The sequence below is a fragment of the Amyelois transitella genome, chromosome 15 (genome assembly GCF_032362555.1).
Source record: "Amyelois transitella isolate CPQ chromosome 15, ilAmyTran1.1, whole genome shotgun sequence".
Lineage (NCBI taxonomy): Eukaryota > Metazoa > Arthropoda > Insecta > Lepidoptera > Pyralidae > Amyelois > Amyelois transitella.
The window spans coordinates 10,633,547-10,655,774 of record NC_083518.1 but is presented as its reverse complement, the minus strand read 5'-3'; the positions used below and the strand labels follow the sequence as shown (position 1 = coordinate 10,655,774).

General features: G+C 37.3%; 1 protein-coding gene across 1 annotated transcript; it reads left to right on the top strand.

The window, feature by feature from the left end:
* Positions 1-356: 356 nt before the first annotated feature.
* LOC132902588 (uncharacterized) lies at positions 357-6,283 on the top strand. Its single transcript, XM_060948372.1, has 5 exons — positions 357-457; positions 2,601-2,778; positions 3,644-3,860; positions 5,376-5,484; positions 6,098-6,283. Exons 1-5 carry the CDS (start codon positions 455-457, stop codon positions 6,281-6,283), a joined length of 693 nt encoding a protein of 230 aa, XP_060804355.1. The 5' UTR covers positions 357-454.
* The last annotated feature ends 15,945 nt before the right edge of the window (positions 6,284-22,228 follow it).

The following is a 22,228-nucleotide window of genomic DNA, read 5'->3' as shown; positions in this document are numbered from 1 at the left end:
AGCATTTTCTTCAATTACGTCAACATAACAATAATCTAAACTTAGAATTGGAAATAGACGATGAAGTACATTATTATTATTAATTAATTTATTATTTAATCTGGAACTCTCTCTCCACCAAAAAAAAAGTAGCCGATGAACTCCATACATTTCTTGAAACTAACACTACATTAATTATATGTATAAAGATGAATGTCTATTGCCTAAGTCGCCTTTTACGACATCTATGGGAAAGAGGATGGAGTGTTCTAAGTTTGCTTATCAATTATTTCTTACATCCTGAACACAATGCGCATACGCACTCTATGCTACCGTTGCGCCCTCGCGCGGAAAATAGCGGTTTTCACTGTTTTAAACAATGGCGGAGACACCTATGGTGACTGTAGAATGTTATAAATAATTGTGAAGATTGCGCCCGCGCATAGTCTTCACAGTGAGGTGCCTGTCAGACAATATGGTGAGTTATTTCTTAATTTTAACCCCCGTGACCTGTCGAGACCTCCATTCAATAGCTACCGCTGTCCCAATAATTAAAGAAATATAATGATGTATACATTATATTTCTTTAATTATTGGGACAAATATAAAAATCACGCCTCTTTCCCGGAGGGGTAGGCAGAGACTACCTCTTTCCACTTGCCACGATCTCTGCATACTTCCTTCGCTTTATCCACATACATACATATAATCACGTCTATATCCCTTGCGGGGTAGACAGAGCCAATAGCCTTGAAAAGACTGATGGGCTACGTTCAGCTATTTAGCTTTAAGATAGAATTGAGAAACAAATAGTGACAGGTTGCTAGCCCATCGCCTAAAAGTAGAATCCCAAGTTTATAAGCCTATCCCTTAGTCGCCTTTTACGACATCCATGGGAACGAGATGGAGTGGCCCTTTTCTTTTTTTTATTGGTGCCGGGAACCGGTAATCTCCCGTATGATTCGAAATTAATATATATGGCGAGAAAGTACGAGAAGGAAGGCGTTCTCACTAGCAATAATGCCACATCTGTTGGCAGTAAAACACTGCTCACATTATCTGCCAATTATTTGTTTTAAAAAACTACCAATGGAAAATAAAATGTAACTTTAAATGTTCAATAACAGATTAAAAAGTGTTCCCAATGTAGAAATAATATTTTTATTAATTCAAACGAACAAACGGACAAACGAACAAACGAACAAACGAACAAACGAACAAACGAACAAACGAACAAACGAACAAACGAACAAACGAACAAACGAACAAACGAACAACGAACAAACGAACAAACGAACAAACGAACAAACGAACAAACGAACAAACGAACAAACGAACAAACGAACAAACGAACAAACGAACAACGAACAAACGAACAAACGAACAAACGAACAAACGAACAAACGAACAAACGAACAAACGAACAAACGAACAAACGAACAAACGAACAACGAACAAACGAACAAACGAACAAACGAACAAACGAACAAACGAACAAACGAACAAACGAACAAACGAACAAACGAACAAACGAACAACGAACAAACGAACAAACGAACAAACGAACAAACGAACAAACGAACAAACGAACAAACGAACAACGAACAAACGAACAAACGAACAAACGAACAAACGAACAAACGAACAAACGAACAAACGAACAAACGAACAAACGAACAAACGAACAAACGAACAACGAACAAACGAACAAACGAACAAACGAACAAACGAACAAACGAACAAACGAACAACGAACAAACGGACAAACGATCAAACTCTTCAGCTTTATAATATTAGATATAGATAACACCCCGTTATTCTTTCGTAGGGGGTTTAAGACGTGTGTCGTTGGGGGCTTAGAGGTCACGATGTAACATGGCAGTTATATAATAGTGAGTGGCTACTTTCACTTAAAACAGTAAGTCACAGCGACCATTAGGAGTTGGTGTGACGTTGCAAAAATGTAAACTAGAAACAGGTACTATATAAAATACACTATATTTACTCTATTAACTAAGACGTTGATTAAGACTTAAGCAGTATTTAAATTTTGTTATTCGTAAACCGGTTAAGTCGTGTCTTAGGTAAACATCTCTTATTTTTTTACGACGCAAAGTAGGTATTTATGCTTACAGGGCTTATATATACTTTAGTTTAGTTATTTTGGGCATCATTGACGCCCTCAAAAATTAATGATTATTCGATTCCGATTTTTTTCGCATTCTCCATTATTTCTTCGCTCCTGATAGTTACAGGGTGATGTTATATAGCCTCAAGCCTTCCTCGATAAATGGTCTATTCAACACAAAAATATTTTTTTAAATTCGAACCAGCAGTTCCTGAGATTAGCGCTTTCAAACAAACAAACTCTTCAGCTTTACAATATTAATATAGATGAATTCCTAGCAGAAATCCCCGAGAGAAAGCAAACTCTCGGTAGTTTTCACTCATTCATATAGTCACGTCTTTATCCCTTTCTTGGTAGACAGAGCCAACAATCTTGAAGAGACTGATTGGCTGATATGACTATGACACTGTAATGATTGACAGTAGTTGTTTAATTGGATGTTGTGACGAGTGGCGTAGAGATGTCGCCACAATACCTTATTTCAAAATTTCAGCAAAAATGGCCGTACCTGCTAGTATGGTCATTCCTGGTCGCGGTAACCGCTGGCCACCGGGTCACAGAGAGCCTGGAGAGTGATGAAGCTCAGAACACCACTACCCTGTACCCTGTCCCTGAAGCGGCCCCCAGGAACAGCAGTGAAGAACACAAAGAGAAAAAATCAAATTCAAATGGTAAAGATTTTAATTTTTCAACTGCCATACTGACCAGATGGTAGCAAAGATAAAAAAAAAGTGTGACGGGTGCGTTGACAACACGCAACGCCGATTTTATTGCTTAAAAAACTATGTTTATAAATAATAAATAAATAATTAAATATATACGAGACAAATTCACAGATTGAGTTAGCCTCGAAGTAAGTTCGAGACTTGTGTTACAAGATACTAACTCAACGATACTATATTTTATAATAAATACTTAGATAGATAAACATCCAAGACCCAGACCAATCAGAGAAAGTTCGTTTCTCATCATGCCCTGACCGGGATTCGAACCCGGGACCTCCGGTGTCACAGACAAGCATATTACCGCTGCGCCACAGAGGCCGTTTATAGGCTAACTATGTAGGTATATAAGGTGCCGTGTGGTTCCCGGAACCAATAAAAACAAGAATAGGACCACTCCATCTCGTTCCCATGGATGTCGTAAAAGGCGACTAAGGGATAGGCTTATAAACTTGGGATTCTTCTTTAAGGCGATGGGCTAGCAACCCGTCACTAATTGAATCTCAATTCTATCATTAAGCCAAACAAATGAACGTGGCCTATCAGTCTTTTCAAGACTGTTGGCTCTGTCTACCCCGTAAGGGATAAAGACGTGATCATATGTATCTATAGGTATATTATACTTGGGATTCTTCTTTTAGGCGATGGGCTAGCAACCTGTCACTATTTGAATTCCAATTCTACCATTAAGTCTGTTTTAACTGACTGTTGGCCTTGTCTACCCCGCAAGGGAGAAAGACGTCATTATATGTATGTATAGTTTAGTTTTTTATGCGTGTAAAAAATAATAATAAGCAGGTATTATACCAAACAGAATCTACATCTTGGAAGATTGAAGCAGCATTTGCCGAATCCAAACTGCCTGAAGACTTCAAAGACAATCAGACTAAAGAGAGAGATGAGAAGAATTGCAGCAAAGAGTTTCGCCCGAGTCCTCCGCTGGGAATCATTGGAGATAGCGAGGAGAGTCTGCGAACTCGTGCGCAGGATAATTTTATACCTATGAAGAAGCCCGCTTCAGGATTCCTTGGGTAATGTTTTTAAGATTTTTATTAAGTGGAAATGTAAGATATTAAGTAAAATTTTACATAGATAGTACCCGGCATATAAGTTGACCTTTAAATTTGACACTTCCGGGATGCGCAGTAACATTTTTTTCACATAAAAGTATCTTTAAATAAAACAATTTTGTTCAACTTACTTACAGATAGTTCTTTGACTTTCATTGGACCTTTGTGTAAGTGACTTTGAATCTTATCAGCGTGACATCATATCACAACCGCGCCTTCTCAATCCACCAATCAGATGTCAAATTAATAGAGTTATTTTTGCTACAACTCGGTAGTAATAAAAATAAACATACATACATACATATAGTCACGTCTATATCCCGTACGGGGTAGACAGGGTCAATAGTCCCGAAAAGACTGAATGGCCACGTTCAGCTGCTCGGCTTAATGATGGAATTGAGATCCAAATAGTGACAGGTTGCTAGCCCATTGTCTAAAAAAAGGATCGCAAATTAAAAAGCCTATCCCTTGGTCGCCTTTACGACATCAATGGGAAAGAGATGGAGTGGTTCTATTCTTTTTTGTATTGGTGCCGGGAACCACACAGCACTATAAACTTGTACAGCATACCGACCTACCCAAAGTCGAATATAGTACGAACTCGCCTTAAAATTATCTTTGCGAGGTAACTTGAGTGATAATGTAGGTACCTGGTACAGTGAAGGTATTTTGTCTTATCTATATAAATTATGTCATATTACAACCCTGCCTCCACAATCCACCAATCTGACTACATTTAGATCCCATAATTTTAACATAAGTAATTTGGAGATTTTTTGGCATAATAATCATTTCGTATAACTATTTTTATGTAAAACATTTTGCCAAAAAATTAAGCAGTCTTCAGATTGTCATTATAAACGTCACCTAATATGGACCACCAGAGGACAGAATATATAGTTATTATCTATTTTTCACTACAAAAAGTAAGTGACAAAAATAAACTAGTTCAACAATCTTTATGATATCTATCTTTCTACCTATCTATGATTTCATCTTGAACGATAGTATAATTATGGCGAAATGATAACCCTTTGATCGCTAAAAATTTACTGATCTTGATTAGATTGTTATGAAGGGTTACGTGGTGAATGTAGTCCCACGTAATATGTAGTTTACACAATTTCTTGACATCAATGGTAACACTGAAATTTCTATCCAGCCAGGAAGGCAAAGTTATACATGAACCTGTTCCCTTTATTAGTTGGTATAATTGCATAAGTTATGTGAAATGAGGATTATAACAAACAATATTTCGTTGTCCCCAAATTATGCTTAAAAAATTTATGAGACCTAACACGGGCTGAAATTAAATAAACTGACCATAAAGACGAAATGACTTAATTAGTTATAAATACAATTTGTATGTTAGATATCTAATCTTTTGATTAGCTCTTTATTTTTTATTCAGTTCTTATTGCATCATTATAAGCATCTACTGTTTCAGTATTTCCTTCACGCAAAATTTGTTTTCAGTTCTCCAAACAGACCGTTCAAATCCAGTTTCTACAGTCCTCCGAAAGAAGTCTTCAGACAAAACGATTTTCCGTACAAGATTGAAAGCAGCATTTTCACTAAAGCCAAGGTATAGTGGACATGACAGTACGTAATGACGGCCTCTGTGGCGCAGCGCCAGTGCTCTTGTCGGTGACCCCGGAGGTCCCGGGTTCCAATCCCGGCCAGGGCATGATGAGAAATGAATGATTGGCCGAAGTCTTGGATGTTAATGTACATACATATGTGTTTATTATAAAATATGGTATAGTTGAGTTAGTATCTCATAACACAAGTCTCAAACTCACGTATTTATTTAATTTGAAAACATAAGCACGTTTAAGAGTGGGCTTCCAAAAATTCCTAGGAGACCCCTCTCCTAATTTCCTCGTTATCCATCTTAGCCAGATTAATGACTGCATTCCTAGACTTTGCTTTGTTCTGTATTTCTCATATAAGCTCTTCCGAATTACCAGCTCACGGCTATGGTTCACGGGTCTCTTTTTCTGACATCTCCTCCTCAATTATGTGCTATTTTTACCATCTTCAGTATTAAGTTCAACTGAATGATACGTCATATCTGACGTCGTCACAATATATTTTTTAATCAAGAGTCTTAACAAAAAGACAGCCGTATACTGCTAAAAACTGCTTAACTTTATTAACTTGTTTTAAAATGTAGTTAAATCATATCAAAATTCCAGGGCGGTTGGTCGTCCATAGAATCTAAGCCTACGGTGGAATCCCCAGTTAGAGTCCCCGCTGGAGGTCTGTACAATTCCCCGGATGCCTTCAAAGACAAGCCTGGACTTGATGGGGGAGATGACAACTTTGGACTAGAATTCAATAGGGGCGTGAAGGATGGCCCTGCGGATGTCAAAAAACGGTAAGTTAAAAGGTCCATTTTGATTTCCAATTTTTATGTCATAATTATTTTATATCATAACTTTTTTTGGCATAATTATTGTTTTACTTAATTTTTTATGATAATTATGGCAAAAATAAGGCTAGGAAATAAAGAGAGACCAAAAAAAGCGACACTACACTAAATAGTAAGGTGAGCAGTCGGCTGCCGGCTGAAGATCTTCAGGTATTTACGCGATCATTAGTTATAAATATATTTCCGCTAGTTTGAACCACATTATACACGCATTTATCACGTCTTTCTTTATCACTTTCGGGGCACACACAGAGCTGACAATCCCGAAAAGGCTGAAAGGCCACGTTCAGATGTATGGCTTCGTGATGGAATTGAGATGCGTTACTAGCAGATTGTCTAATAGAAGAATACCAAGTTAAGGCGTAGCCCATCCCTGATTGACTCTATCTATACTAATATTATAAAGCTGAAGAGTTTGTTTGTTTGAACGCGCTAATCTCAGGAACTAATGGTTTGAATAGAAAAATTATTTTTGCGTTGAATAGACCATTTATCGAGGAAGGCTTTAGGCTATTCATCATCACGCTGCAACTATAAGGTGCAAAGAAATAATGGAAAATGTAAAAAAACGGGGAAAATTATTCATCCTTGAGGGCTTCAATGATGCCCAAAATAACTTTTGCACGCGGACGAAGTTTCGGGCACAGCCAGTGAAGGAATAAAAATGTGATGTCTCCCGCCTATTACACCAGTTTTGCGTGTCCCGGGGTCAATTTTGGTCTCATTTGAATTGGAGAGAGCGGACTGGACAGTTAGACAATGGCTGAAGTTTGCTGAATAGCCACCGTTTATTCATAAGAATACGGTATGTATCTATGTCATAACAGTTCTTGCGTCAAATATAACTTTCATATTCACAATTATTTTTTAAAGAAAAAGTATCAATTGGTTTCTTTCTCCAAGTACCATTTGCAAAAGTTACAATCCCTTGGTCTTCGTTACGTATGATGTAAGTACTCGTATTTGAATGTTTGACGGCCACACATACATATATACGTTTAATATTATTTTAAAATAAGGCTCTATAGGTCTTATATTTGGAAATTTCGACAAAAGCAAACCCTCAGGCTAAGGTTAGTCTTAATCTAAATTAATAATTCTGTTATAGATGGAAACGTTGGAAAGTCGTCATGTTAATAGCGAGTCCTTTCACCGACGGAAATAATCATTGGCCGGATTCAATCATTTTAATGTTTGTGCGTCAACATACGACGAATATACACACATAATCACGTCTACATTCCTTACCGGTTTGATAGAGCCGTATCTCGTAGACTGAAAGGCCACGATCAGCCGTATGGCTTGGCTAAGTGATGGAATTGAGATTCAAATAGTGTCCTGTCGCTTGCCCGTTGCGTAAAAGAATCCCAAGTTTATTAACAAAGGCTTCTTCAAATCTTCTTTAACATATTGTGAAAGTCAATAAAGGGCCCTTGGTTGACCTTTACACTCTTCTTAGAAGCGACCAGCTGGAACTAGTACACATTTTTTTTTTTACACACTGAATGAGTTAGTCTTGAAGTAAGTTCGAGACTTGTGTTACGAGATTCTAACTCAACGATACTATATTTCGTAATACATACTAATATAGATAAACATCCAAGACCCAGGACAATCAGAAAAAGTTATTTTCTCATCATGCCCCGGCCGGGATTCGAACCCGGGACCTCCGGGGTCACAGACAAGCGTACTACCGCTGCGCCACAGAGGCCGTCAAACATTTATTTCTGTTCACTACAAGGCCAACTTGAAAGCTACATAATTGTTTAATACTATTAGATATCATTCGCACTTGCCTAAGTAAGTAGATGATGAAATCATTTCCTGGAAGTGTTGATAAAACTCCTGAATGGTATTTATTATCTGATGATAAGTCATTATTTAAACAAATAACACTCAGGATTTGGTATTACACATTTTCAATTTTGGTCATTATAAAACGAAGTAACGCATTCATAATATTACTTATTTGTAAAACAGTATGTTTATGGCAAACTTTTATAAAAAAAACCGTTTAAATTGTTTTATTTTAATATAATTATTTTTAAAGGTTTTTAACGATACGATAGTGGAAATAAACCTTTATACTTTTGGTATTAAGAAGGCCTACTAAACACTCCAACCTTATATGAACGTCAAATATGAAAAAATTTAGGTTACTTGGGAAGATCTAGACGAACTTAGGTATACCTTAGCTCGAGAGCAAGGTAAACGAAAGAAGTATGCAGAGATCGTGGCTAGTGAAAATATGTAGTCTCTGCCCACCCTACGGAAGGAGGCGTGATCTGATGTACATACATATGTACTCAAATGACAGACGTAAAGATTTCGGAAACAGTTTTTTGACTTTTCCAAATAATAAAGCCACAAAAAAAAACACAATAAAAATTGAAAAAAGGTCAGGAAATTACTTGATCTATTGCACAACGATAATGAGTAATGCCATCATACTATCTACAGTGTTCACAATCAGGGTCAATACCTGATAGATAATTAGTAATTAGATAGATAGATAGATAGATAGATAGATAAAAGCTTTATTCACCATCACAATACATTAGTTGGACACATACATAATTAACAGTAATAAACAATGTGAATGTGCAATGTGCATGAATGTACCACAAACAATGATGGACAGTGAAAAGGTCCTGACTCAGCATAATGTCGCAGGTGTAGGCACCGCGACGCTGATGATTCTGCCAGAACCTTAGATGAGCTCAGCGAAGCCACACGAAGAGGAGATAAATGTACCTACTAGTTATAGGGCGAGTGTCCAGTAAAGTTTGTTAATGGCTCAGCAAAAAAGAAATAAATAAGTGCGAATGTAATAAATATTTTCAATTCGCGGAATTTCACCGAGATTAACAAATGTGATGTTATGACAGATCAGACTGGAAGAGATCCCTTCATGGGACAAGTCCGCCATTGCAAGTGATTTGTTTCTTTTATAACTATGTACTTACTTACTATTTTCTTGTTACTGTGTAAATTTCTATGCAATAAAGATATAACAAACAAACAGACAGATCAAGTAAAACTATAAGTACTAATACTTGCCTATCTAATGTAGCGCCGTGTGGTTCCCGGCACCAATAGAAAAAAGAATAGTACCACTCTCTATCTTTCCCATGGATGTCGTAAAAGGCGACTAAGGGATAGGCTTACAAACTTGGGATTATTTTTTAGGCGATGGGCTAGCAACCTGTCACTATTTAAATCTCAATTCTATCATTAAGCCAAATAGCTGAACGTGGCCATTCAGTATTTTCAAGACTGTTGGCTCTGTCTTCCACGCAAGGGACATAGACGTGACCGTATGTATGTATGTATGTATCAATATGTCCCTGTACCCCGTACTCAAGCAAAACCCCCCTGTTATTTCCCCCACGTGGATTGGACCTTGTTTCAGAGTGAACCCCTGGCAGAACCTCCTCCGCCTGGTGACAGCGTTCATCCCCGTGGGTCTCATCATCTCAGCCCTCACTCCCAGCGTCATCACCATTGAAAACACGGGATTTGATAATGACAAGTGAGTTTAATTTAAAAATTCTGGTAAAAAGACAAGTAAGTGTGTACCAGCTGTTTCCCTTCTCGTGCAGATTGTAAAAGTTGATGAAGGGAAAAGCTAATTAACTTCAGATTTATCTTATAGGTGATAATGGGCTGGCAATCTGTCACTATTTGAATCTCATTTCCATTATTAATGTACACAGCTGAACGTGGTGTCTTTTCAAGACTGTTGGCTCTGTCTACCCTGTACGGGATAGAGATGTGATAATATGTATTTATGTGAACACTCTTTACTATTAAATGTCGCAATTAATTTTGATTCCCGTATTCCCGCGGGAACGGAAATTAAAGCGATGTTTCCTCCTATGTGTCTTCCAATACATGAAAGGAAGGTTCCCGCGGGAATTCCAGAAAATCCTCTTTTAGTAAACCCACACAAGGAATCTACAAACTAAATTTAAAATCTCTTACACACAAACATATTATGTGGATATCCCATACGCAGAGGCAGACAGAACTTATTGTCATAGAACCCCCTAAAATTAGCTCGAGTACATATACATACATATAACCACGTCTTTATCCCTTGCGGGGTAGACTGAGCTAACAGTCCTGAAAAGACTGACAGGCCACGTTCAGATGTTTGGCTTAATGATAGAATTGAGATTCAAATAGTGACAGGTTGCTAGCCCATCGCCTACAAGAAGAATCCCAAGTTTATAAGCCTATCCCTTAGTCGCCTTTTACGACATCCATGGGAAAGAGATCGAGTGGTCCTATTCTTTTTTCTTTGGGTGCCGGGAACCACACGGCATAACGCACATACACTACCTTTATCCCTCACGATATACTTAGAATGAACCAATTATCATAGACCCCCTTAAATTATCTTCCAACCCATAGTAGCCAAATGTGCAGCCCCTGTCAACCATGACCAATATAGCTGAATTTCTATAAATACGCTACACTTACGATAAGATAGATAAATGTGTTTTGTATTGATTTGATGACGTCAACGATGATATGCGGCCATTGGACGTTCAAAAAATGTCCCAAAAAAAGCTCGAGACTAGGGAAAAATGTGGGAAATATGTCAAGTTCATTTGAAATTCAAGATTTTAATTCAATATTGTGGGACATTTCAAACATCGCTCAATAATTGTCATATCTTTTGATTTCACAACATTGGCTGACGTCAAATAAATTATTCGAAACTAAGTTAACTGCCGCTTCCAAAGCGTCAGTGCAGAAGAAGTGGTAACAAACTGCAATGCAGCATTTTTCCAATAACGTCAACATTACAATTATTTAAACTTAGAATAGAAATTTGGACAAGAGAATACATTGTTATGGTTAATTGATTTAATCGACATTTAAATAATTAAGAATAGCCCTGAATCTATGTAAGTCTTAAAGCTAATCCTGAATCATCCTACATAGTATCATGGTTACATAATACAGTTACTTGAATGTGCAACTTTCCTCATGATAGGTATTTACTCACCGTAAAACCATCAGTTATCATACAAACAGACTGATAGGCCATGCCACCACAAAGAAAAATACTAAGTTTCTAAGCCTATCCCTTAGTCGTCTTTTACGACAGCCATGGGAAAGAGATGGAGCGGTCCTATTCTTTTTTATATTGGTGCCGGGAATCACACGGCACACGGCAAAGGTGAATAATTACACCTATGTTTATTTATTTACGCAGATACATTTATCAGTCCTTATCGTGTATTTAGATCATTCTAGATTGTTCTTATCAGCACGTGTGCTATAGGTATGTAAGATAACCTCAATCTTGACAATGATTTTGGACAAAATTGTATTTAATCGCAATAAATGAATAACAATCCTTGATACATTACGGCGACGATATCAACGTACCCAAATTCACTGCGAATTCTGCCTGTATCATCTTGTCATGGAATTCCACGCAGAGTAACTTGATATATGGTTCACTACACATGATCGCTTTTCTTTCACAATCTCTTCAACACATATTTTTTTACAATAAAGGACCGTGAATGAATGAATTATTTGAATGAATGAACGGATTATTTATTATGCATTGAACGAGTCATAATACAGTTGTTACATTTGTTTTAAGCACTTAACATTCAGCCGCAGATCGCATGCAAAAATATAGTCTTATGAATTTACATTATTAACATTATCAAATAAATTAATCAATACAATAAATTATTATATAAATCAGACAGTTATATGATATTTATTATATGATATACTCGTGGTTTGCAACAATTGACACTAAGGAGAACGTTTTAAGCGAGGCCAAAAACTGGACGCCATTTTGTCTGAGATAGCTACTGGTGCATTGATCCGTAATGGGTGACATTTGACACTTAGGAGAACGTTTTAAGCGAGGCCAAAAACTGGACGCCATTTTGTCTGAGATACCTACTGGTGCATTGGTCCGTAATGGGTGACATTTGACACTTAGGAGAACGTTTTAAGCGAGACCAAAAACTGGACGCCATTTTGTCTGAGATACCTACTGGTGCATTGATCCGTAATGGGTGACATTTGACACTTAGGAGAACGTTTTAAGCGAGATCAAAAACTGGACGCCATTTTGTCTGAGATACCTACTGGTGCATTGATCCGTAATGGGTGACATTTGACACTTAGGAGAACGTTTTAAGCGAGACCAAAAACTGGACGCCATTTTGTCTGAGATACCTACTGGTGCATTGATCCGTAATGGGTGACATTTGACACTTAGGAGAACGTTTTAAGCGAGACCAAAAACTGGACGCCATTTTGTCTGAGATAGCTACTGGTGCATTGATCAGTAATGGGTGACTTTGACAGGTACGCTCCACCTCTGTTGAGACGGTCGACTCCGCCTGGACTGGCTACCATCAGCGACACTTGCCGGCGCCGTCTTCTGTGCGAGCTACATTCGGAACACAACTATGAGCTGTAAGTAACATCGTACTACCACTTTAATAAGTTACACCGATGTACCTGCGCAGAAATCAATTTTTCTCATGGCGCGAAAATATCTGCGCCAATCATAGTGCGCCATTTGAACGCGGGATCAAAACCGTTCGCTATTGGCTAACTCGTACGCGCCACGTCTGGAGTTCGCGGTAGTCGGTAATGAGCGAGATACACGACTCCTGCTGTTTTGAGATTTAAAATCCTATGTAGTAGCAATAACTTCGTTATTTCACTAATGTTTTCATTCGGCCAGATTCGGCGGTCGGTTGTACTATTCTGGGCCGTCGAACAATGCCGATGTAACTTATAATAGTATACATACATATATAATCAGGTCTTCATTCCTAACGGGGAGACAGAACGGTCTTAAATAATCTGAAAGACCACGTTCAGCGTAAAGATGGAATGGAAATAAAAATAGTTACAGGTTGTCAGTTATGTCATACTGTACTTAACTTTTGCACACGTAGGAAAGGCATGACACGCGCGATGCCGTTTTTACCGCGCAAAAAACTATCGCTGTCTCATTTCACGTCATAATAAAAAGCGAAACAGCGATATTAACTTATTTTGCACGATAGAAAATTCGTCGGGCTGGATTGGGTAAGTCAGGTTTTTACACGAAGCGACTCCCATCTGCAACTTTTTGCTGGGGAATCTTAACTCATTGAATCATACGTATAAAGACGTGATTGGTATGACAATCTTCTTTTCTATTTCCCAGAGGCCATTCACCCAGGAGACGAGGGAAGCCCTGCTATAAGCTTCCCTGTGAGGATCCCGAGGGTTTATCCAGGTCCCTGCAGTGGTTATTGGCCTACCACCGAGACAGCGATAGTCGCGGGCGGTTATATAATTAGCTTCTTCATTATCGTCCAAGCGTACTCCCGGTCACTTCCACAGCGCTCCGCTGCATAGCCCAGGGTCCGCTATTAAGTTTTAAAGTTTTAGTATTTTTATAGTAAAATAATTGTTTAAACTTTTTATTTTATTTTTAGTATTACTGACGCGATTTCTTGTCTTTGTAAATGTATGTCAGAGCATTTCTCAAAATCCGTAAGGAATACCATTTGTAACATAAATTGCTTACGAAAATTCATGTAATGATAATGGCTATTTTGAAAAGATCCTATGGAAAGGAGCCTTTTTAAATAGTAAAAATACGTTGTGTACTTATTGATAAACTAGCTGCCTGCCCCGCCTTTGCACGGGTAACATTTAAAGATAAACCTTTTTTTAGAAAATTTTTTTTTCAAAATTTCAAACTGCAACAAAATCAGTCCACAACTTTCCGAGATTGACGCATACATACAGACAGAGAAAAAATGGGGGACTTTAATATGTAGTAATAGTGATGAAGTAATATTACCTAACAAGGGATGGCACACCAGAGAACCCTAGACATTTGGTTAACAGGCGAAAATCTAACCACCGCTCCAAATAGGCCATCAATAATTAAAACAGACGTTCTTTATTTTTATAAGTAATACGCGCACGTAGATAGATACAAAAATAAAACTCTTTATTGCACCATAAGAGAAAAACATACAAGAATACACAAAACAGATAGAGATGGTACAAAGGCGATCTTATCGCCAATACAATCTCTTCCAGTCAACCTTTGGGTGGAAGGAAACCAAGCAGGAGATTGGCGTTGGCGCAGAGCAAGAAAAATAAAAGTTTAAACAAAATAAACTTACTACTAATACTATTAATTAACGTACTTTTATTTCAAAACGTCCGAATTAAAATGTAGATACGTTACGTGCGCGTTGAATTTAAAAATAAACGCGAAAGTTTAAAATCAGTTACACGCTCTTTGGCGGCATAAAACGGAATTACAGAGAAAATAAACATCCACGTACCAATTAAATCCTAAATAAGTAAAAATCTAGCAAGCAGACCAATCTTGTTATTTTGACCCGCTAAACGGCTGCCCTTGATACTTGCCGCTTCCCAGAATCGATCTTAACGACTCGACGCGTCCACGGCTAGGGATGTCACTATTTTAAAGTTTTATTTCACTACTAGCTATGCCCGCGATTCGTCCGCGTGGAATAGTTATTTTGGGCATCATTGAAGCTCTCAAGGATGAATAATTTTCCCCGTTTATGTCATATATTCCATTATTTTTTGTTCCTTATAGTTGCAGCGTGATGTTATATAGCCTAAAGCCTTCCTCGATAAATGGTCCATTTAACGCAAAAATATTTTCTAGTTCAAACCAGTAGTCCCTGAGATTAGCGCGTTCAAATAAACAAACAAACTCTTCAGCTTTATAATATTAGTATAGATTTGAATCCCAATGTCGTCCACACCTCGACGATAAAACGACGGGGTGTTATAAGTTTGTTTGTCTTTCTGTATGTGTTATCGTAGCTCCGAACGGTGAAGAAAATTAGTCTTTTTTTTCAATGTTGAATTATTCGGCAATGCTCTTTAGGTATGTTTAATGGAAATCGATTCATGATAGCCGCATAAATGTCGGATCATTTATTTTGACCCGCTTCCCTCAATACGGGTATCAAAGAAAAGGACTTGCCTAATTAATAAATAATTTACATACATATAACCACGTATATATTCCCTGGCGGCGTAGACAGAACCAACAGACTTCAAAAAACACTTAAAAACTGAAAAGTTACAATCTAATGTATGGCTAACTGATGGCATTGAGATTTAAATAATGACAGGTTGCTAGCCCAAGGGACTAAGAGTCCCTGTTTGAATATCAATCCCATCATTAAGCCATACAGCTGAACGAAGCCTTCCAGTCTTTGTAAAACTGTTGGCTCTGCCTACCCCTTAAGGTATAAAGACGCGATAATCGCGTTGTAATGTAAGGGCTTATCCCTAGGATAGGCTTATAAAATTGCGATCCTTTTTTTTAGGCGATGAGCTAGCAACCTGTCATTATTTGGATCTCAATTACATCATTAAGCCGAGCAGCTGAACGTAGCCATTCAGTCTTTTCGGGACTGTTGGCTCTGTCTACCCCGTAAGGGATATAGACGTGACTATATGTATGTATTTATGTAATCGTGTTGTTTGAACAGGCATATGTTTATCAGAGGTAGCAGCCCTATCGCAGCGGACGTCGCCGGCGCGCGCGGCGCGTCCGCACCCTGCGCCGGACGTGTCGTTTTTTAGACTAGGAGCTAAACATGTTTTTATCACTCACTTATATTCGCATTTACTATAACTGAAATATAAATAGATTATGATTTATTAATAAGATGATTTAATTGATTTGCTACATCAAATGCACTGTACATATAAAACAAACAAAAAATAAAGGGTGTGTCTCAACGAATTTATTGCTATAGAGCAATACGCTGATTTTCAGTTATGACTTAGGTGCTAGTGTAGATCAATTTGTGCACATAATAAATGATACAGTTTCAAATGTTTGTGACCACATAAGAAACCTACGAACCAGATTTCAAATGACTAGCCGCAGCGGAGCAAAAGGTGCGTTCCTATGTCACTAAAACTCAATCAGCCAGTAACAGTCCTCTTGATATTAAATTATGATAGATTAGCAACCTAAATAAATATAAAACCTATCTGAATTATTCCACTATTCTTGTATGCTCATTTCATTCAAAATTAAATCTAAAAGACTATATTGATGGATAAAAACCATTACTTCTAACGACAACTTTTCTTTTTTTGTAAATAATACCTACAATACAAAAATAATATTTAAAAAAAAATATTTCCCTTTAAAAAAATTGTTAATTTATTTCGATGACAATAAAAAATACTGCCTGGCTCCTGGTCTAAATCGCTCATCAGCTTAGGTACTCTATTAGCAAATTATAACGCTCATCCATAAGCGAGAAATCATGGAGAAATTCATCAATTGGCCGTTTCGCTTCCGCTGACCTGATTGATGTGTGGTCATCATGAATCATTAGCTTTATCGGCGATTGTATATGGCTTTTGATTTTTTATAATTTGTGTGGGTTTTTTAAGACAACATACATACATACATATGGTCACGTCTATATCCCTTGCGGGTTAGACAGAGCCAACAGTCTTGAAAAGACTGAATGGCCACGTTCAGCTATTTGGCTTAACGATAGAATTGAGATTCAAATAGTGACAGGTTGCTAACCCATCGCCTAAAAAAGAATCCCAAGCTTGTAAGCCTGGGTCTACCTGCAGTTTGTTACCGCTTCTTCTGCACTGACGCCTTGGAAGCGGCAGTAAACTTAGTTTTTAAGTAATTTATTTGACGTCAACCAAGTTGTTAAACCATACGACAATTATTAAGCGATATAATAATATCCTATAATAATGAATAAAAATTTTGAATTTTGATTTTGTATCCCTTAGTCGCCTTTTACGACATCCATGGGAAAGAGATGGAGTGGTCCTATTCTTTTTTGTATTGGTGCCGGGAACCACACGGCAATACTTAAAAACGTACTTAAGATTAAAAAATTAATAACCATTTACCATCAAGTTAGTTTTACTCATTACGTAATGGATACTTGCATGTGTTAATGCAAATATGACAAGAAGTCAAACATTCATGCTAATTTAATTACTTACCGATGGTTGAATGTAAAATGACATAAATTTTCATTCACGGAAACAAAAATCGATTCTTTGAATGTTTATATTTATGTAATCAAGGAAGGGACGTTGCATTCGACATTGATACTGGTTTAGATAGATAGATATATAAAACTCTTTATGGCACCATAAGAGTAAAACATACAAAACAACACAAAATAGATAGAGATGGTACAAAGGCGGACTTATCGCTAATGCAATCTCTTCCAGTCAACCTCTGGGTGGAAATTCAAATTCAAAATTTTTTTTTTTATTCATTATTATAGGATATTATTATATCGCTTAATAATTGTCGTATGGTTTAACAACTTGGTTGACGTCAAATAAATTACTTAAAAACTAAGTTTACTGCCGCTTCCAAGGCGTCAGTGCAGAAGAAGCGGTAACAAACTGCACTGCAGCATTTTCATCAACAACGAAGGAAACCAAACAGGAGATTGGCGTTGGCGCAGAGCAAGATTAGTTAGATGAAAACGTACATTATGTTTGTATGTATTTTGTCTTTACATTAAAAAATTATGGGTACAGGATTCAGCTGATTTTTAGTTAATTTGTAAATAGATACGGTTAAGTAAATATTCACTCTATCTTCTCTTAAAGATGTTAAAAAGCAGAACTACAAAAATGTTGGTCAATCAAAAATTCTCAAACAGGTCGGTGTCAGTTTAAGTCGGCACACCTATGTTTTGTCTCACTACCAAACCAGCGTAAAACATACATACATATGGTTACGTCTATATCCCTTACGGGGTAGACATAGACAATAGTCTTGACAACACTGAAATGGAAAACAAAAATACAGACAGCATTAAAACTTACACTTAATTAAAGTCTTAGTTGCCTTTTACAACATCCACTTGAAATGCTTTTCTAAAGTGCCTAGAATTTAAAAAGTGCCTAAACTAAAGGTTGAATCAAGAGTAAATCCTAATTGCAAAATCTGTTACCTCGAAGTGACCAGGATGCGCACGATCACTTGACCTTGATAACAGCCTGTCGTCAGAGGGAAGTGTGTCACAGGCGGTGTTGGGCCGCTGTTGGGCCGTCGGTGACATAACACTACCATCGGAGCGGCATTCCTGCTCACTTTCACCGCGCCAAACACTTTTGTTCGCAATTATACCGAGTTACCTAACACTTGTAAAGTCGAGTAATGTTTTACTAGAAGTTTATTTAATTAGCGTTTTAAAAGAGGATTTGATTGTATGTTTGTGTTGTGTGGTTCCCGGCACCAATACAAAAAAGAATAGGACCACTCCACCTCTTTCTCATGGATGTCGTAAAAGCTTACAAACTTGGGATTCTTTTTTAGGCGATGGGCTAGCAACCTGTCACTACTTAGTTGAATCTCAATTCTATCGTTAAGCCAAATAGCTGAATGTGGCCATTCAGTCTTTTCAAGACTGTTGACTCTGTCTACCCCGCAAGGGATATAGACGTGACCATATGTATGTATGTTTGTGTTGTCATGGGTAAACCCACTAAGACGTGTAGTTGTAGCTCTTTCCCGAAGAGGTGGTGATGCCGTGTGGTATCTGGCATTAGAGAATAGAACATCTCCATAGGTAGCTACCCATGGATGTCGAATGAAAATTTATATTAAAGTCATCCATTTTTTTTTTCAAAGGAGTTATATTTCTCCCATTTAGGAGTAACCTACCCTTAATTGATTTGCGTGTGCGAAGAGAATGATGAATAATGAAGCGAAAGAAGTATGCAGGCAACGTGGCAAGTGGAAAAGTGTAGTCTCTGCCTACCCCTCCGAGAACACACACATAATCACACCTTTATCAAGGTAGACAACAATCAATTATCTTAAAAAACTGATAGACCACGTTCAGCTATTTGACTTAAAGATGGAATTTAAATTCAAATAGTGACAGGTTGCTAGCCGATCGGTTACAAGAATCCCATGTTTATACGCCTTTCCCTTAGTCGCCTTTTACGACACCCATTGGAAATATGGAGTAATCCTAATCTTAAGTGCCGGATAACTATATATAGATGTGTGTATTCACAACACATCTTTACTAATATTATAAAGCTGAGCGTTTGTTTGTTTGAACGCGCTAATCTCAGGAACTACTGGTTCGAAAAATGAATTGAAAATTTCGAATTGAAAAATAATTTTTGTGTTGAATAGACCACTTATCAAGGAAGGCTATATAACATCACGCTGCAACTATTAGGAGCGAAGAAATAATGGAAAATGTGAAAAAATAACGGGGAAAATTATCCATCATTGAGGGCTTCAATGATGCCCAAAACAACTATTCCACGCGGACGAAGTCGCGGGCACAGCTAGTTGTAAAACATAATAAAATGCCCTCAGCCGTCACCGCCGGCGAGAGGCCGGGCGGCCACTCTCACTTTTCCCCGCTGTATAAACAAGCCGTTTGTTTTATTACGCGTTTCTGCAATAAGAAAATTGTGAACAATGTATAGGTCGCGCGGTGGTTAAAGAACGCTCGGAAAAAATAGTGGGGGCAAACGGCGCATGTGTACATTCGCGCTCAAAAATGCTAAGGGAAATGTTTTTTTTTATTTATTTAATACTAGCTGTTGTCCCGCAACTTCGCCCGCGTGATTTTCCAAAAAAAGTAGCCTATGTTTTAACTCGGTTATTTAACTATGTATATCCATATCTTATAATATACTTGTAATGTTAGTATGGATTTTGTGCCTTATAAATACTTATAATCCCTACTTATATTATAAATGCGAAAATGTGTATGTGTGTTGTGTATGCATGTTCAGTTTTCACACTTAACCTGACCTGGCTGAACCAATTTTGATGAAATTTGACATAGTTATATTCAACCGTGGACGGACATAGGGTAGGGGCGACTTGTACTGTTTGAGAATTGATATATTATTTTAAGTTGTCGCGTACAAATATGATAAAACAATTTGTGCGCAATAGTACCCAAGAGACACGGGACGCGCGAACTCAACGCGGGAAGTAAAGAGTGACTAATCCACCAATACGTGTCGCCGTCGGCGCACACCCGCCCCCCCTCTCTCCTCGTCGCACCTAATAGACCTAAAAATTGATCACTGCGCATGCCCCTTCTACTTTTGCCGAGCGTTCTTAAATCACCGCGCGACCTATACAAATTTATAAGTACATACATACATATCACGTCACGTCTATATGCCTTGCGGGGTAGACAGAGCCAACAGTCTTGAAAAGACTGAATGGCCACATTCAGCTATTTGGCTTAATGATAGAATTGAGATTCAAATAGTGCTAGCCCATCGCCTAAAAAAGAATCCCAAGTTTGTAAGCCTATAGCTTAGTCGCCTGGAACCACACGGCACCTTTATAAGTAACTTGTTCTTAAAGGCGGTCATTTATTTATCTATGTGTACTTACTTCGTTACTATATTACTGACGGCCTCTGTAGCATAGCGGTAGTACGCTTGTCTGTGACACCGGAGGTCCCGGGTTCGAATCCCGACCAGGGCATGATGAGAAAATGAGAAATTTTTCTAATTGGCCTGGGTCTTGGATGTCTATCTACATATATAAGTTTTTATTATAAAATATAGTATCGTTGAGTTAGTATCTCGTAACACAAGTCTCGAACTTACTCCGAGGCTAACTCAATCACTGTAATTTGTCCCGTATATATTTATTTATTATTCGTTACTTGATGATCGAAATTGGATATGGAATGGGAGTCCATTCATTCGCTGACTTAAATATAAGTGTTCTATCTATGTGTATCGAATAAAATATCAATAAATAAATATATACGGGACAAATTACACAGATTGAGTTAGCCTCCTAATTCGAGTAGAGTTAGTATCTCGTACGCGATACTCAACGATACTATTTTTAATAATTAATTCTTATTTATAGATAAACATCCAAGACCCGGGCCTATCAGAGAAGTTCGTTTTTCATCATGCATTGGCCGGGATTCGAACCTGGAACCTCTAGAAAATCCTATTTAAAACTGGTCTTATATAAAAGCTACTTCTTTTCCCGCGTAGAATGCAAAAGTTATTTAAAGGAAAGGCTCATATAGACATACAACAAAAAAATACCAGCAAAGTGCAAGTCTGACTCGCGCACAAAGGAATTCGTATCATCATCAAATTTGTTACTTAAATATATTTTTTTTATATTCCAATTTACTACTACATGTTATTAAAATCGACGAAAAAGTTGCTTAAAAATTACATTAAATATTCTACGAAAATGTTAACTTCTGTGTATCACCAAGCAAAACTTAAGGGCACAGAATAACAATACTGAAGTACTTCATTCAATTATCCGTTGTTAATAACTTATAAAGACGTCGTTTTGTCGACAATGTAATGGCAACAACATTGAGTAATGTGAGGAAAACCTTAACGAAATCTATTTCTAAGCACCGACTGATTAAGACCGATAGACGTTTAATATTTTCTTTTCTGAATGCGGGAAGGCCTCAGTCTTAACGAAATTAAAAAAAAACTCTCAAAGATATTTATTGTTGAATGTCAAAAAAATTATGATCCAACAACTCGCTAATCTCAGAATAATATGAGCAGGTATTGTCTTTAAAAAAATAGCCTACTTAAAATTAAGAGTTTTCAACTACCATTTCCTAATTTCACAAAAAATTACTTATTCAAATGTTTTTTAAAAATGTAAGAAGCTATCAGATCAATAATTAGATAGATTCAGATTAAATACAATGTAAAGATGTAGTCTCTGCCTACCCCTTCGGGAAAAAGGCGTAATTTAATATATGTATGTAAATGAAAGAGAAGGTGAATGACAGATTGATACTCTGATTTATATTATACAAGTATATACATATATTACTTGATATAT

Bases quoted from the DNA above. Each gene is read 5' to 3' on its own strand.
- LOC132902588 (XM_060948372.1), top strand. The intron at 2,779-3,643 runs GTAAAGATTTTA...TATACCAAACAG, and splicing joins GAAAAAATCAAATTCAAATG to AATCTACATCTTGGAAGATT. The intron at 3,861-5,375 runs GTAATGTTTTTA...ATTTGTTTTCAG, and splicing joins CCCGCTTCAGGATTCCTTGG to TTCTCCAAACAGACCGTTCA.